The sequence below is a fragment of the Numida meleagris genome, chromosome 2 (genome assembly GCF_002078875.1).
Source record: "Numida meleagris isolate 19003 breed g44 Domestic line chromosome 2, NumMel1.0, whole genome shotgun sequence".
In the NCBI taxonomy this organism is placed as follows: Eukaryota; Metazoa; Chordata; class Aves; order Galliformes; family Numididae; genus Numida; species Numida meleagris.
The window spans coordinates 126,199,259-126,217,320 of NC_034410.1; the positions used below are offsets into that span (position 1 = coordinate 126,199,259).

Here is an 18,062-nt window from a genome sequence, read left to right on the forward strand (position 1 = left end):
CAGAAAACACACAGCAATTTCAGTAAAATAGCAGTTAAATCAAAATTGTTTTCTTGCTCCCAAAGACTTGTTCTTTCTCAATGACAACATGTTCTTTCATGAGGGGGTGGAGAGGTGACCTTGTCAGCCTCATCATGAAGGACAGCAGGGAACAGAAAACAGGAACTGCCAGCTCATTTACCTCATCATTTTGTTGCCTTCACGTAAGTAATTGTAATATATATCCCTGCTAGTTCCAGCACAGAGCATGGACTCTGTGGCTTTTTCCAGTTAAGCAGCCAATACAGCCCTCACAGCTGTATCTCTGAGCAGCCCTTTACAGTGCCTTAATCCCAGCCCACAGTCACAGACACTGAGCAGGACTCAGGAGGCAACCAGACTCCAGGGAGGAATTGTGCTGGTCTCAAAAGGGGCTCTCCATCCAGCTTTTAAGCTGCCAAAAGCATGTTCCTCATTCAATGCAAAATTCCTTACGCAGGAGCCTTAACTGCCGAGGGCAGCCGGCAATCCTCACACATGGCGTACGTGTCATGGCTGCAAGGGGAGAACTAAGCTGTCAGTGAAGAACTTGGGTGGAAACAGTGAGGGCACCAAGGTCAATCTGCATGGGTGGGCAGACCTGTGGTTCCACATCCGTCCTGGGTTGCTGAAAACCCAGGTGTAAGGTACCATACGGAATGACTGTGATGACCTATAATATTTCTCAGAAATGTCCCTTTCTCTTAAGGTAAAACTCGCATGCAGCTGGTGGCAGAGGATGAGACTGTGTGTTTTATTTGTCATTAAAAAAAACATTAAAAGTGCAAAATTACACTCACTTACTTCTTCCAGTGATGATCTCAGTAATTACCTCCAGGAACTCTGAATCAAATGCCCCTATTATGGCTCTATGTAACACATGAATAGGGACTCCAGTAGGAAGTCTTCCCATGCTGAGCATCGCTGGTGTCCCCTCCAGCACTGACTGCTTTTGTACCTCAGTGGCTGGTTTGTTAGGTACATGAGAGCTTTGCTTCATTAGGTTAGAGTGAGCTTTCTTCAAATAGCCTTGTGGGCCACTCCAGATTTCTCACCATGATGACCCAAAGTCTGAACTGGAATCATCTCACAGAAGTCACTGCCCTTTTTACAGTTTCTAGAAATTCCCTGGAACAGCTCAAATATTTGGTCTTCCAATTTTCTGGGAAGTACTGAGAAAACATATGTGACCACAGTTTCAGTACTTCCCTGGTACCGAGGCCAGAGTTTTACTCAGCATTCCGTATGACACCACCCAGGGGCATCTCAGTGACTCCTCATAGACACCATAAGGGTAAGTCCTTCCTATCCGATCCCAAGCCAGGAGCAGGCAGCCAGGGGCACCAGGGCAGCCAAAGGCACCAGGCACATCCCTGAGGATAGAGACAGACTTACACTGGGCAGGGCCATAGGCCTGGCTTGGCAGAGCCCATGGCAGGGCCCACGGCAGGCTGGAGCCTAGCCTTTCTGTGGCCTCGCTGGGGCAGAGGCTGACAGTCCTAGAGCTGATGTGGGGAGTTGGGCCATGGGCAGGGCTGGGGAGCCAGGAAAAAACAGTGCTTGCATAGGATCGTGTTAAATCTATAGTGGCAGTCTGGGCTCAAAACTTACCCTCACTGCTAAGGTCATTTTATCATCATGACCACATGGTTCACCTGAATGTTGCTGTTGGCATATATACTGCATTGCCTGCTCTAAACTGACATGTCTTAATGAGCTCTGGTTAACAGTGTGATAGCATTGTACTTCCAAAGCCAGGGCTGGACAGACCCCTAAAGATTAAAAGCAGAGTGCAGTGCATGACAGAGGTCAAATATCACATGAGTCCATTCGGGGAGACAAGATGAAAGTACAGTCACACCACACAGGTATACCATGGCAAAACTTTCTTAAGCGAGTTTGTACTCAGACATGCCTGTACTCGGCATTGGTGAGGCCCCACCTCGAGCACTGTGTTCAGTTTTGGGCGCCTCAGTACAGAAAGAACATTGAGGTGCTGGAGCGGATCCAAAGAAGGGCAACAAGGCTTGTGAAGGGCTTGGAGAATATGTCCTACGAAGAGAGACTAAAGGAACTGGGGCTGTTTAGTCTGGGGAAGAGGAGACTGAGGGGAGACCTTATTGCTCTCTTCAAATACTTGAAAGGTGATTGCAGTGAGAGCAGGGTTGGTCTCTTCCCACTGGTGACAGGTGATAGGACAAGGGGAAAAGGCCTCAAGTTGTGCCAGGGAGGTTTAGGTTGGATATCAGGAAAAACTTCTTTACTGAAGGGGTTGTCCAGCACTGGAGCAGGCTCCCCAGGGAGGTGGTTGAGTCACCATCCCTGAATGTGTTTAAAAACCATTTGGATGTGGTGCTCAGGGACACGATTTAGTGGTAGGTTGTTAGAGTAGTATGGTTAGGTTGCAGTTGGACTTGGTGATCTTGAAGGTCTTTTCCAACCTGAGCAATTCTATGATTCTGTTATTCTATTATTCTATGCCAACGTTAAAGAAAACAACAGGGAACAAAAATTCAGTAAAGGAGAAAATTAGATTGTAAACTTCACAAATCAATGAGCATTGTAAGCGAACAGACTTCTCCTAATTCACAAGAGCTATCATATAAAGCAGTGCTCAAAGCAAAAAAAAAAATGTAGGATGCAATATCTCAGACTAATAAAACTCGGCATGAATGAAAGATGATGACCTGCAACAGAAGATGTATCACCCTAGCAAACTAAAATGGTTGCTGTACTGCCCTGAAGGCCACAGAACCTTTGTGTTCCCATCCTGTCATATAATAGGCTTTATCATTTGTGCTGTGTCCGCCATTCAATGTCCTTGAGAGGCTGGAGGACTGGTGTAGCAGCCAGTTTTGTAAGTAATAAACATGACATTCTCTGAACACAGAGTTTCCAGTTGTGATATCCAGTTGTGATATCATCCATACCACTGCAGAGCTTCCCACACACAAGTCTTGAGACAAATCTCCATGAGGGAATTCAGTTGCAGACTCAACTCCAGAGCCATGGTGCTACTTCATTCAACCAAGAAGTTCTACAGGAAAAAAGACTGAAATACACAAAACTGTTGGCATGCGATGCAAATCCCTTCATCTCCAAAACATCTGTCTGAACCTACAGGCCACTTTGTTGTACCCCAGATTTCAAACTGTTGACGCATTCTTCCAATGCTTCCAAATACATTACACTTGTCCCAGAAACATCCTTCCTGTTAAGTTTTCCAATAAGTAAAAAAATACAGACATTTTATTTCCTTTACCTTAATTTGATTTGAAACAAGCTGTTAAAATCACTTGCTGGCTTTGTAGCACATGGACCACAGACTGAGACTGTGGATTTAGCAATGTTTGGCAGATTGTGTGCCACACAACTCTAGTTGTGTGATTGTACCCAAACAGCAGTGGTACCCAAAGGCTCAATGTCTGGATGGAGATCAGAGACGTGTTGTCCCTCAGGGGTCAGTACTGGGACCAGTGCTCTTTAACATCATCATCAGTGACACCAACAATGGGATCAAGTGCACCCTCAGTAATTTTGTGGATGACACAAAGCTGTGTGGTGAGGTTGACATGCCTGAGAGATGGGATGCTGTCCAGAAAGACCTTGACAGGCTCAAGCAGTGTGGCCAGGTGAACCTCATGAGGTTCAACAAATCAAAGTGCAAGCCCTTGCACCTGGGTCGTGGCAACCCTTGCTATCAGTACAAGCTGGGGGATTGAAAGATGGAGCACAGTCCTGCTGAAAAATACCTGGGGGTACTGGTGGATGGGAAGCTGACCATGAGCCAACAGTGTGCCCTCACAGCCCAGAAAGCCAACTATATCCTGGGCTGCATCAAAAGAAGCGTGGCCAGCAGGGCAAGGGAGGTGATCCTGCCGCCCTACCCTGCACTGGTGAGGCCTCACCTGGAGTACTGCATCCAGATGTGGAATCCTCAGTACAGGAGAGATGTAGATCTGTTGGAGCGTGTCCAGAGAAGGGCGACAGAAATGATCCAAGGAGTGGAACATCTTCACTGTGAGAACAGGCTGAGAGAGCTGGGGCTGTTCAGCCTGGAGAAGAGAAGGCTCCAGGGAGACCTGATAGCGGCCTTTCAGTATCTAAAAGGGGGCTATAAGTAAGAAGGAGACAGATTCTTTCAGAAGGTCTGTTGTGATAGGACAAGGGGAAATGGTTTCAAACTAAAAGAGGGAGGATTTAGATTAGATATAAGGAAGCAGCTTTTTACAATAAAGGTGGTGAGGCACTGGAACAGATTGCCCAGAGAGGTAGTGGATGTCCCATCCCTAGAGACATTCAAGGTCAGGCTGGATGGGGCTCTGAGCAACCTGATTTAGCTGTAGACGTACCTGTTCACTGTGGGGGAACTGGACCAGATGACCTTTAAAGGTCCCTTCCATCTCAAAAGATTCTGTGAATTTATGATTCTCTGTTTCCCTTGCTGGCAAAGCTGGCTCAAGGAATGCCTTCTGACCCCCATTCCTAGGCCCCCATTCTTCACTGCCTCATTTGCATTAAAACAACTATTTGTAAGTCTAGGAAGGCACTGTTCCAGGTTTGAAACAACCCTCCCAAAATATATCCTATTAGCATCATGTTCTTTATAAGCCACCTGCCAATGTTGAACACTGAAGGCGGATTAAAATTCACAAGCCACAAGCAGTGTTTTAAAATGGTGACCCGGTGTGGCTTGCCAGCCACGAAAATGACCAAAGGGACATGACTTTACAGGCGACTGCCTGGGGGATTCGAGTAGTGACAAACTTGTCTCAAGCAAGGCACTCTCAGCAGTACCTAGGATCCCATGTCCCAGCTGCAAGAGCCTCTCACGCAAGCCCAGGCATGGGGAAGGGGGCTCTGAAGGATCAGACAGAAGGCATCCATTTGCCAAATGGAGTGGCAATGCACTGCTATTCAAAATAAATGAGCGGCAGAATTACATATTGCTGCATATGATCCTCCTCTGAGCGCTCATGCAGAGCCTGATGCTTATTTACCCTAACACCTTTTCACATCATTCTGGCAGTGTTTTAAAAGAGCCTTTTATATCCAAGTTCTCTTTTTATTGTTAAAGTAAAGCAAGGGACTTATGATAAATGAAAGCCAGGCTGAAATCTAAATTTTTGGCACTAATTCTAATAAATTTATCCCTGGCAGAGTAAAATCTGCATTGGAGATTCAGTTATACAGTGAGATGCAATTTACCCATATTACATCTGTGTTTTCCTATTGCACATTAAACTGATGTTTCCAGGCCCATGAAATGAATACTTAGAAAGATTAACTGAATTTGTATTGAGTAAAAGGTATATGGGCATTATTTATGGAAACTTTTCATGCTGGTAAATTAAACTGATGAAAAGAAAAGAAATCATTATAAAGGTATGTTCTCTGCCAACTTAATAAGGCTAGTTAAATTGCTCCTCCTATTTTTCTTTATTTCTGCATTTATTTGTGATCTAAAGGTGTTCTCAACAAATATCATGAATTACATAGTTTCAAAAGCCACATTTGGATTCCAGTAATTAGGATTTCTCCAGATTTCAGTGGATCCTGTAACAAAAATAGGAGAAATGCCTCCTAAAATTCCAATTCTGCATTAACTCTGAAGCAAGGCAAATTCAGTATCCTTAACAAAAAACACAGTTTTGAAAGAGTCACCATGTGGAATGAGGAGAAGCTTATCATTTAGTTATTATTATTTACAGAGCTCTAGCTGTACTCAGTTCTTTACAGATGTATAAAGAAAATAAGTTCCTTGTTTTCAGTGGTTTTCACAGTGCAGTTCATACATTTGTATGATTCGGGCCCATATGAAGTACTAAAGGAGACTTGAAATAATAATAAAAGAGCAATTACCAGCATTGGAACATTTAATGAATATACATATGGATTGTTCATTGTGACAAAAAAGACAAAAGACATACAATAAGGAGAGAACTGAAACACTTGTCTCCATCTTTTTTAGGAACAGAAAAGAGGAGAGCTAGGGAACTAAGCCAGAGTAAATCTGAGTTAAACAAGACACTTCACATGTTCTACATGAGTCGTCATGCAGGATTCCAAACCACAGTAGATACAGTTACTATCTCACAAATACTGCAGTTCTCTTGCCTTTACTAGATTTTCTTTCATTAGCTTATGAATTTAGAGTACATCTTTTTTTTTTTTCAGAAAAGAGACAAATTGTGAAGGCTAGAAAAAGATCTTGGTAAGGTATCAAAAGGTGTGGGAGCTTGAGAGGATAGATCATCCACAGAAGTGGGCCGCTTCTTTTCAGCTCCATGCTTCAATCATCTTCATGCATTCTTATTTACATTCCTCAGTCTGATTACTTTAGTTAACGTCCATAATGTATTCCAAACTGAGATGATGAATTTTAATGGTAAAAGATAATAAAAAAGTAACCTTTAACGTGCTCACTACACACGTATACAGACACATCCATCCACTATAATAATACAAGAACTATGAACAGTAATTTCTTTCCTTTTTGAGGAGTTACAACCAAACCTCTCATCTCCTAAATTTCAATTTCCTATACTCAGGAATCAAATATCAGAATTAGGAAAATAAATGAGAGAATGGGGAAGGGGCAGAATGGATTTTTACACTGTTCCTCAGATGAAGAAACTGGGGCACTGTGCTGCATAATCAAACAGCATTTCATATTTTAATATCACCTGTTAGACTGAAAATAAAAGCCTCTCCAGTGTGTGCATGATAGAGGCTCCAAAAATTTCAATCATAGTTGATAACACCTTAATAGAAGGATTTTCTCAAAGACCATCACATAGCATCTCCATGGCAACTACAGAAATTACATACCCAGAAAAGCAAGAAAAGGATTGTTAAACTTAGTCAGTTTCCAGATCCCGCACGAGAAACAAGGATGCAACTGCTGTCTGACCAGCTTTTCTCAGAAAAAGGCTCAGGGATACTCCACCACTGCCCACGAGCTGGCTTCCTAGGTATTCTAGTCTGGCCCTGTCTTGGTTCTGGTATAAAAGGCAAGGTACAATCCCGACCACTAAAACCTTTGATATGTTAATTCACAGAAATGATAGCCTGGCTATCATAGTGAGAGGCTGCACTGACGCTCCACCTGTTTCATGTCTCTCTCTGGACACACAAACGTCTCAATTAATCCTCTGTTAGCTGCAGCTAACTCTTCCTTTGATGTGCGCAGAAGAGTCTTCTCAACATGCTCAGTTGTTGGACCCCACTGTCACACTCATGGGCCTGGGTAAACACAAATGGGAAATTAGGACACTCGCAAGCTGGTGGCATTTCAGAGCAGCTTCTAACAAGAGTAACGAGAGGAGGGGAAAAAAGAAAAGATCCGACTGCATTTAGAATGAAGTTGGATCCATCTGGGAAAAGAATTATATGATTATATGGTACAGGAATGGACAGCCCAAAGGCCTTTCCAGTTCCTGCAGAGGAGGGGTGCTGCACATTTGTTTCTTGCTTTTCTTCCTGCCCCTCACGCACTTGGCTCTCCTTGTTCATTTCCACAGAGAGCGTTAATCATTTACAGATAGTTTGTCATGTAAAAAAAGGACTGGACTCCAGAAGGCAGAACATTCTGGTTAGCAACACCATTCATTTAAATATAAACAACTGCTAGATTATCAGTGATGATTTAAAAACAAGAGGTCTTGCACTCACTAAAATATTCACACACATGTATATGGGTGCATAGACACACAAACACAACTGGATGCTTTTAATTTACAGATGCTTCTGGTCAAAACTTTAAGATGTAAATCTGGGGTTTAGGATAATGAATACATTTTTTAGAGAAATGATCTCATATGCCGATTTCTTGCACGGGCCTGGGATGTAGACAATGGCCTCGTTTTCCCTTTCTGTTTCCCTGTGACACATTACAGTTGTGCATTTTGATCTTTTACTTTGATCTGTAACTCAATTTGAAGTATTGTGAGCCATTTTGTAGTTCGTAATGGGTGCTGGCTGGCATACAGAGGAAATATCTAGTTCACTACAAACCAAAACATCTTTTGACCTTCTGCTGGAGAAAACAGAAATCAATTTAGGTGAACAATTCCTTCTATGTACATTTATCTCCTTTTTGTGTTCTCCATTGCTCTTAAATGAGATAAAAAGTATTTTCAGCTAGTTTTGACCATTCTTCCAGCAAGTTTAGCTTACAGAATTTGCTGGCTTTTTACTAATATTTTCATATAGTATACGATACAGTACGAGGGCTTCTCCAAAACTAATGCCTCCTATTTTATTACGTTGGCCCATGATGTCAGAGGCAGATGTAGGTGGTATGGCAGTAGAGGTTGAATCTTCCCACCAGTATTCCATTCTATTTTGTTGTTGTGTGACAGATGGCAGCAGAGGGGCTGTCTGACAAAATGGTGTCTGACACGGAAGCGTATACCAAGCAAACGTGTGTTACTGAATTCCTCTCTGTGGAAAAAATGGCACCCATTGACATTCATTGATACTTGCTGAATGTCTGTGGAGACCAAATAGGGGATAGGTGGCTGGTGGTGCATTTCAGCAGTGGCAACAGCGGGTCACCTCCACTGGTGCAGATTTTTCCAAGTGCAGCATGCGGGCTCTTCTTCGTCACTGGCAAAAACACATAGCTAGTGGTGGTAACCAAGCTGAAAAACATTGTTTTGTAGCTGAGAATTTGCTCTATCAAACAGTGTTATTGTGCTTTTTGTATCTGTTGTAGTTTCAGTGGAAATAAATAGGAGGCATTACTTTCAGAGCAATCTGTGTAGTAAAACAGTTTCCACTCTACAGGGAGCACAACAGAGATGGGACCTGTGAAGATATATTCTGTCCATTCTGTTTTAGGAACTAAAAGAGAGAACTGAGCACCCTTTTCCTTAGGTGCCATAACTCTATGCTCTTGTAAACCACATAATGATCTTTAGTTTGTCCTAGCAGCTTTTGATCTATAGCCAAGAGGTGCTAGAGCATTGATCTGATAAAAGCTCCTAGTCTTTGTTTGACTGAAGCTTTAGCAGACACTACAAGCTTTGCTCTCTGTCATCTTGACATGATGACTGAGTCACTGCTGCATGATAACACAGACACTGAATGATAATGTTCATGGTGCTTTAGTCACTGCAGGGAGCAACAGACTGTCACTGAAATAGGAAAAAAAAGCAAGGAGATTAATATCATTAGAAGTCAATAAGTGCAAGAACTTCATGACAAGTCCAAAACAAAAATAAATAAATAAAATGCCAGGAAAGAGTAGGTTAGAGTCATAAAGCAAAGTAAATGGAATCAGAATCCATTCACTCCAAGGTTGGAGCCCCCAAAATTTACAGCAGGTTTTAATGGTCAGTTGACTCTCTGGTTACAAGTCTGTTATGTACACAAAGCTCATATTTTGATTGTTTTTCCAGGAATCTCTTTCCAGTGTGAATATCTTTGGCTGCTGATGAAAAAGGATTCAAGTACAGTCCATATCACTTGGCAAAATGACCTCATTTTGATCAAGATAACAGTTAAATCATTGTACGTGCTAGCTAAGACTCTAGTGTAGGTTTAACTCCTACTAAGCTGATTCAGTTAAAGGGGATTAAAGTCAGCAAATTATACTCAACTAACTACTTTGTGTTGGCCAGCATGGAGTAGCAATGTCCAAGTGGCCAGCTTGCTTTGCTGTGAGTCATGACTTCCACACATAGATGGTCTTCCTCTAGACCTTGCACTTAGCATGGTAGGCCAATATCCCACAGGTCTATGCACTACAGGATTGCTTCTGCAGAACACAGTGCGAGATATAAAGGGCGATACAGCCTTTCTCTTAGACAGTCACTGAGTGCTTCATCCAGCTGTTAAATCCCAGCAGTTTCATGACTTCTCTCTATCACTTTTCCAAAATCTCTCTTCATTTTCACCTTACGGACAAAACAGTTCATATCACCAAAGGAGGCTGAAGCTTCCAGCCTAGATAACGTAAATCAACCATGAGTATCGTGGAGGACAGTGGAGTTACACTGGCATAACCTCAATTTTTGCAATACACATCTGTTTGTTTGATATTGATTATTTACTTTTGAGCTTACTCTGCAAACATCACTGCCACATTTCTTAAGATCTCTGCTCTAGGCCTGGCGCTGATTCGCACACCAACTGTCTCTCTTTTGAAGCTGCTGGCAGTATGTTTCTAAGTCTAGATTAGTCACAGAATGGAAAGCATATCTCCCAACTGTTCACATTAATAAATGCCATTCTTCTGGGACAATGTGTGGTGACATTATAAACATGAACGTAACAGTTTATACGTGTCACCAAAACTCCAAATGGAATAATCACAGCCTTGGTTATTAGGTTAGCCAAAGGTCCTCACCCCCCTTATGACTGAAGTGCACATTCTGGTGTTTGCTCATATTTCTAAAGCCTTGTTTCCTGAGTTTGGTCAAATTTCTACTCGAGTCATTGGGATTTTTTTGATTCTTTCAAATGGGAGTTAATCAGACCCAGCATACTGCTGGAGAGACATTGATTTTTTTTATGCACAAAGCAGACTTCCAGAACATAAGATGAACATCATATCTTAGCTTCAAAGAGCAATGAAGTCTTCTTTGGATCACAAAATCGTAAGTGTCCATATGGTCACAGGTGAGATTTCATGAAAAGGACAACATTTATTTAAGAAATTAGATGAGTTTTCCCCTGTCCATTTATCAAGACAAACTGTCTCACCAAATGAGGCACTTGGGTAAGTGAAACAGCAGAAGCACAGGTTCGATCTGGAAGCAGCACTGCCTATTCAGTGATGCCTCAGCAGCATACAGCACCTTCAGGAAATCTCACTTGCAGCCTGGTGATTGCATGAGCAGCCAGACCTTCAACCTACCACACCTTGCAACTCTGAGGCAAGACTGTAGGACACCAAAATCAACACAGTAGTAGCCAAGGCCAATTTAATTTAGAGTCCATTATTTGCAGAGCTTGAGCGTGGGCAGGACAAAGCAGGGTAGGGACCAAGACTTGTCCTGTGCCTGGTGTTTCCTACTTGGTGATAACAAGGGGAAGAGCAGCAATCACCCTGCTCTGCTCCAGAATAAATCTGACTCTCCTCCTCTGAATCACTGTGCTGATGGGTAGCGCCCATTTTAAGCTTTGCAGTCAGCATGAGCTGGATATCTGACAGAGTCTGCACTATATCCCAAGTCTTCCAGTTCAATACCATTTTGAAGCAGTCCAAAGCAAAACTAATTTCTGCACTAGGCAGGATATGTAAAATGGTGAGTAAAGTTTTCTTGCACTGGTCTTCTGCACCCCCTTTCTGACAAATGACAAGATGGTATTATTGCCTAGGAAATTCCAAATTAACACTCTCAAATCTCTTAAAACAGATTAACATACTTATGAAGCCTCTGTTTAACTCTATCTCCTAACTGATAAAAAAAAAAAATCAGATTCACATGCTCTTTAATATCCTCAGAAAAACTGAAAAACTCATTTTACCATTGCAGGGGAGGAAGGGGAAGCACTGGAAAGAGTCTGACATTTGGGAAAAATAACCCAGTGAGAATCAGGAAACAGACACTCAGCAGAGCTCCTGTTGGGTCTATATACATATAGATCTAGGACCCACAGCAGTGCCTGGTGAAAACCAGATCAGCAGATCATTCCTTAGATTGGCTGAGAAAACTGTATGCTGCCTCCAGTCTTTGGGCTACTTGCCCATCCATGGCATCTACTCCAGACCTGCTGCCCCACCCCTTACCTTCCCTATATTAAGCTATACACGGCCCCATGGCTTACTCTCATTCTTCCTACACTGAGTAGAGGAAAAAAAAGAATCTGAGAGCTGCAATAATACAAATTTGCCTATGGTACAAGCACAAGGGACACAGACCAAGGGTAAGGCTCTTGTCTACTTGTTTCCTTTGTCTTTGACTAATTAATAAATTCTCATGCAGCAGCTGTTCTTTCTCTAACCTGGAGACTGCAGATCAGACCTAGAGCTTTGGCAGAATCTGAAAGCTTGTGTGCAAAGCTGGTCCAGCTGACAGCCCAGCACTTGTGATCCAAAGCAAAATGTCTTTTTCTAGCAGAGCTTAATTAAATGCGGACAGAGCAGTGGAATTGCTGCTGGATTCCCAACAGCAGTACACAACAGAAGAGCGTGTAACAGCACTGACAGCAAGTGTTCATGGTCCTTTTTTTAATTATAAGTCTTGACTTTTGGATTCCCCTTGACAGATTAAAAGAGAAAGGCGTATTTAAAAGACTGAACAAACTCGTTTTTGTAACTACAAGGGCTGTAAAGAACACGTTTCCCACTGAGAATTCTGTACACATTTTCTCCCATACACATTCACCTGTGTGATAACGGAAACTGAAACTCTCTAAACTCTGAAGCCTAACAGGTAGAGAATGATATGAGGAAGTAGAGTCAGTTTTGATACCCTTATTGGCTTTCAACAGTTTCAGAAGAGGGAGCTGGGGTATGGGAAACCTTTGCACCACAGCCCTCAAAGATGAGTACAGCAGCAGAAAGCAGGGTGAGGGCATGTTTGTATCTGCTCTCTCTGTGCTCAGGGACCAGCTTACCGATCAGCCTGAAACAGTGAGCATCTGCAGTCCACTGGGGAGCAGAGTGCAGTGTGAGGGACCCTACAGTGACTGGGAAAAAAAAAATTAAGAAAATGCTACAAAACACTTAAAATAGAAAAAAAAAATAGGAGAGTTTGCACCATTTGACTTTACCTTTAACAGCCTGATAATACCGAGTGGTTGCTTCTTGCAGAGGAAAACCACCACTGGAAGATTCATTCTTTAAGCGCTTTAAACATGCCAGTGGAAGCTTGTAGGACAGCATGTGACAACAGTTTTCTCTGGTTTAAGCGCCCACTCTCACAGAAGAGGCTCTCACTATTTCTGGGGTACTTCCTCAGCCAAGGGATGTGAGGAGATAACCTTCCTCTGGCAGCTCCTTCTGGGGCCAAACCACACTTTCACCTTGCTGAGGATATCAAGAGGCTGCATCAAGCTCAGCAACATGAGGTGAGATGAAGCACTGAAGAATTCCTCCTTCAAAAGAATGAGCTAAAGCCTTAATTGTAGCACTTTACATTTCACATATATGATAGAAAGCAGCACAGAAAGACCTCACAGCGATGTGCTTAATCCTGGGGATTTCTCACCACACCTGATGGCAGCCACTGCTGGCAGAGATCAGAGCACACGAAGATTGGGTTTCCTGGCTGCACAGAGCCGCCACCTGCCCAGCCAGCCTGCGACAGGCGCTGATATATTGCCACGGGACGGGAGGCCACCAGTCCATCTGAATGAGCTGTCAGCATTTCAAACCTCAAGGATAAAGCCGAAATGACTTACTACAGCCCGTGAAATAAAACAACCCCTCGACGTGAGCGTCTGGGCAGCCTGTAATAACCCCAAGCTTATTAAGAGACAGGCAAAGAAGGGAAAAGACACAGAAATGAAAGGACTTTCCCTCTCAGGCTCAGCTTCCACACTTTAACAACCACACACAGTGACTAGACACAACAGTCACACAAAACACTGAGTTACAGAGGAATTATTTCTTCTGAGCTTTCATTGACTATTTCTACTCAAGCTCTCCTCTCCTTCTCTGAAACAAAGTCAAACCTCGATTAATATCATAGTTAATAACCTCAACTAATGTTGCAAAATGTTTTTGCCCATAAACAACAACATTAGAAATAAATAAACAACCTTTGAGATCTGCCAAGAGAAATTAAAAAAAGGATTAAACTGAAGCAATTACATACACTTTAAATTAAGCAGACAAATCCCACATGTGGTGGTTTCTTATGTTCATTACTCCAACAGACTCAAAATATTACAGAAGTGGTAGCTTGTCAGGAAATACATCAGGTAACTAAGAATGTACTTCATCAGATTTTGCTACATCATTAAACACGTCCATGTCCCATGATGCACAACACAGAACTGTGACGGGGAAGGCTGTCAGTGCACCGCCTCGAGCAGCACCAAGCAAGCTGCATCCATGCTGATGCCAGCAAGTCCCACTTCCAGCCTTTGCAACCATGCATTCCCCCAGCTACCCTTGTGCCAATATCTAGGATCAATAAGGACACAGGCACTTTAACTTCTTCCAGGGAGCTTCGTGTTTACAAACGCCATTCAGGACTTACTGGAGTGCCACAGATTTCCCTAATGCATATGTTAGATCTCTCTGCCCCAGTGGATGTCCTTGATGTCCACGTGGCATGAGGCAGCTGTGGCCATCAGCCATGCCAAGACCCTTATATTTGGAGGATCTTTAACCTCCTGATGTCTCATGGGGCTGAAAAACGCTCCCCCAAAAACAATTCACCTCCTTTTCCTATGACGTTTCCAGGCAGATGAGAGCCGGCAGAGGTAGAAAACAAAGAGCTCCTCTTTAAAACCTAATGAAGAGGACAAAATGGCCTCGTGTTCCCAAGGGGAAGGGACAGAACCTCTGCCTGCAGACCTGAAATGACTGATCTGCAGAGACAGCCAGAACAGTCCATTTCCCAGGAGTGGAGGGGGGAAATGGTTTTTGATGCTTCCAAGAACGTAAAATGTGAAAATGAGGGTGCACAGAAGAAAATGAATGTTGTTGGCAGCACACGACCCAGAGTTACCTATAGTCTGCTCCAAAGCCTCAACTCTAGCAGCACAGAAAACCAGAAAACAGCAGTTCTCACACAACTACTCCAAAAAACACAGGAGCAGGGCTGGGATGTTTTGCAAGCAAATCTATAATCCGACTGTGATGCACAGACAGCTGTCCCCGTGACAAGGGACCTACCCTGCATTCCCCAACAGCTCTGCAAGCACTCCCAGCCCTAGGGCACTAATTCCCAAACCCACACCACCCCCTGCCTGGCTCCACACTTTTGTCTTCACAAGGGGTCCCAGCTCTAGTCCCCAGAAGCATTGCCATTGGGCATCAGGCAGGAGCGCTGCTGCTCAGGGACTCCAGCAAAGGAATTCACAGTTTTCCTCCCCTCCCCTCTGAAACTGAGCAACACCTCCTGCCACCTGTATATCCAGCCAGCAGCACATGCAGAATCCAGAGGGAAACGTTTTGGGGACCTTCCCTGAGTTACAACCTGCTACTGGGCTGCTCACAGAAAAAGGAGAGCAGTTACCAACAAGCCGTTTTATGCACAATTTATACCAATGCTTTGCATCATAAAAAAAAGTGGTTTGCTTCTTACGTAGTGAAAAACAAGAATGTTGAGTACCCTGCCATGCCTCCTACTTTATGAGGCAAAAAGCAAGGAAGAAGTAAAGGTTTTAATCAGTCTCCAATTCATTTTTATTGTTAGCAGATGCTTCAACTTGCTAGTTCTTAGGGGCCGCTTCAGTCTCTGTTTTGCAGTCGCCCAAATGCCACATTGTCAGCACTGACAACATTAGAAACACCAACAACAAACACCAGAGATGCTCCAGCCCAGAGCAGCACAGCCTCCTGCGCTGCCACTACTTACAGGGTGAAGAAGGAGCAGGCACTGGCAGCAAATGGGTGCTGGAAAGTGCCTTACAGAGGACTGCGTGGAGAAGCTGAAATTATTTCCCCGCCCTCCCTCCTGGTGCTGCAGGGCTGGCACTTACCTTGTGTTTGTTGTACCAGGGGCTAGAGAAGGTGCCCTCAAAGAATGTGCTCCAGGATGCCCACTCTGATTTGGGGAGGATGCCCATGTCCTCCTGGCCACGCCATGCGCGGCCACACCAGTAGGGATAGGTGGCTGGAGGCGAGGCAAGCGGGGGACGTGGCACTTGCTTCCTGGTGCAGACAGGGCTGTGAGGGTAGGTCACCCTGCACTTAGGGGTGCAGAGAGCAGCACAGCGCAGCCAAGGGCACTGGCAGACACTCAGTTGGGGAAGATCTTCATCAAAACATGTAGGAGTAGAAAGGGACTTGGTCTGCAGGTGTTGCTGCTCCTTCCCAGGGCTCTCAGGTGCCTTTTTTTTTTCCCCTCTCTGACTTCCCCAGTGCCCCACCCTGCTCTGAAAAGGCAGCCTGGGAATTTAACTCCTTCAAATCTTTGCCTAAATCTCATGGCTATAATATTCACTGCTAGGTTATGGGTTTTGCTTCCATATTCATGTATTCACTTGCATAAATTCTTATTTTTGCCACATATTCTTTACCTGTGAAGAGGTATCCTGAAGAGCTTCTTTGCAGAGATTTCAGGAAATGGGTTTGTTTCCAACCTGTGGCTTTATCCATTCATTCTGTTACTTTTAACGTAATCAGTTAAGCTCTCCTGGGAAACCAAATAAAAATGCTCCTTACAAGGTAGTCTAGCAGCTGGTAAGGTAGGAGTTTGGCAGAGTTACACTAAGGGACAAAAGGGGCTTTATGGAGGTGTACAGAAAGCCAAAATCAAGCTACTGCATATTCTGGCTCCAGGCATGTTAGTTGTTTGTTACTTGGAGAGCTCAGTAGATGCTCTACCATGGCAGTACTGGAGTGTTGGTCAGCTGGGCTTGGAAATGTCCAGAGTGACAATTTCTGTGACAGAGGCTCAGCCTGCAGTGGTTGTACCACCTGCTGCAGAAGAGATTTCTCCTGCTCTTATGCAGAAGAAATGGGCTTGATTCTTAGTTGCAGAGGGACTCGTGGTCCCACCATCAGCAAAACATTTAAGGAGAGAAGAGGAAAAAGCCAGCATGCAGGAGAGCAGGCTGGGAAGTGAGGTCCAGCAGGTATAGAGATGCCATACCCAGCGGATACACAGCAGCATAGGTGACCGTAGAGAGACAAATGAGGATACAGCCCCCCAGTATGATTAACTTGTTTGAAAATGGAAGGAACACACAATTACAGGAAGGAAACTGAATTAAATCAATATTTTCCTTCTTTACTACATCAGCAATGCCTGCATTAGCCCCAGGAATGGGATCTGAATCCAGCCGGAGGTGAGCCAGGATATGGGAGAGGCAGAAGTGGCAAAGCAGTGCTTCAGTTTGATGATGACAAAACACCCCAAAATAAGAAACCTTGCCTTATAGCATGAAATGTTTTGTTCACGTCTCTGGTCTAACTTGAAATACCAGTTTGTGTGATCACAGCTCCATGAGTCCTCTGTAAATAGTGGAGCTGGCTGCACCGTGTGTAGGTAGGTACACTGAAAAAAATACCAAACACAGCTCCAATAGTTCACGGCTATGTAAATTGCTGCAGACTATTTTTACAGCGTTGTGTAATTATTCTCTGGAGTCCAAGCTTACATTTAAAAAAAAGTTTCTAGGCAATTTGGGTTATGCTTGCAAAAAAACCCAACAACCTTCCACTTTAAAGTGGAACTGGAGTGTAAACTGCTGCAGTGATATTTGCTTGGTCCAGAGAGAGCTGGAACAATAGCTCAGAGGGAAGTGTGAATGGACTTATTCTTCTAACTGGAGTGCTAAACTGGAAATCTGCTGACAATTTAAGTGTCAACATCAGCTACTTCAAGGAGGATCATTTTAGCAGAAACTCCAGGCTAATGTTCTTATTTGTCATCCTCAATTTGCACTTGTTGGATGGCAGATCCTGGGGCAAGGAGGAAAATCATTAACCGGTTGACAAAGACTGCTGGGTTGAGGAAGGCTCTCCCATTCTTCTGTCACCCATAGTCACCTCTGCTCCAGCTCAAAATGGGGAGAAAAGAGGTTGGCACTTCACCAAGCCATGGCCCAAAACTATCTCTGGTGGCCAAAAGCCACAGCAGTCCCCACCAGCCTGGCAGTGACCTATGCAACATGGTCATCTGTTGCCAAAAATTCACAAACTGGTAAGAGATTGAAATGGAGTCCAAGGGGAGTGGGAGGAGAGGAGCAGCCCAAAATATCTCTAGAGGATAGTCTTGTTTTGCTTCATTCTTATTGGTTCCCTGCCTAAAACACAATGTGGCTGTGGTTTTCTCATGCATAAGAAAGCTATTGGAACAGGTTTTCTGTAATGCTGTCTATGTGGAGCCCTTGTTGAATTGCTTTTGAAATTGATCTAGCAGTGATGGATCACTGTTCCACACTGGGTCCAGACATGCCTGCTCTGTCTA

The 18,062-nt window shown here is 43.8% G+C and overlaps 1 protein-coding gene across 1 annotated transcript in view; it reads right to left on the minus strand.

The window, feature by feature from the left end:
- Window positions 1-16,002, minus strand: part of NIPAL2 (NIPA like domain containing 2) — a 49,366-nt gene extending 33,364 nt beyond the window's left edge. The window contains exon 1 of the mRNA XM_021386078.1: window positions 15,628-16,002. Within this exon, the coding sequence (XP_021241753.1) occupies window positions 15,628-15,714 (87 nt within the window). The 5' untranslated portion in view covers window positions 15,715-16,002. The remainder of the gene's footprint in view (window positions 1-15,627) is intronic.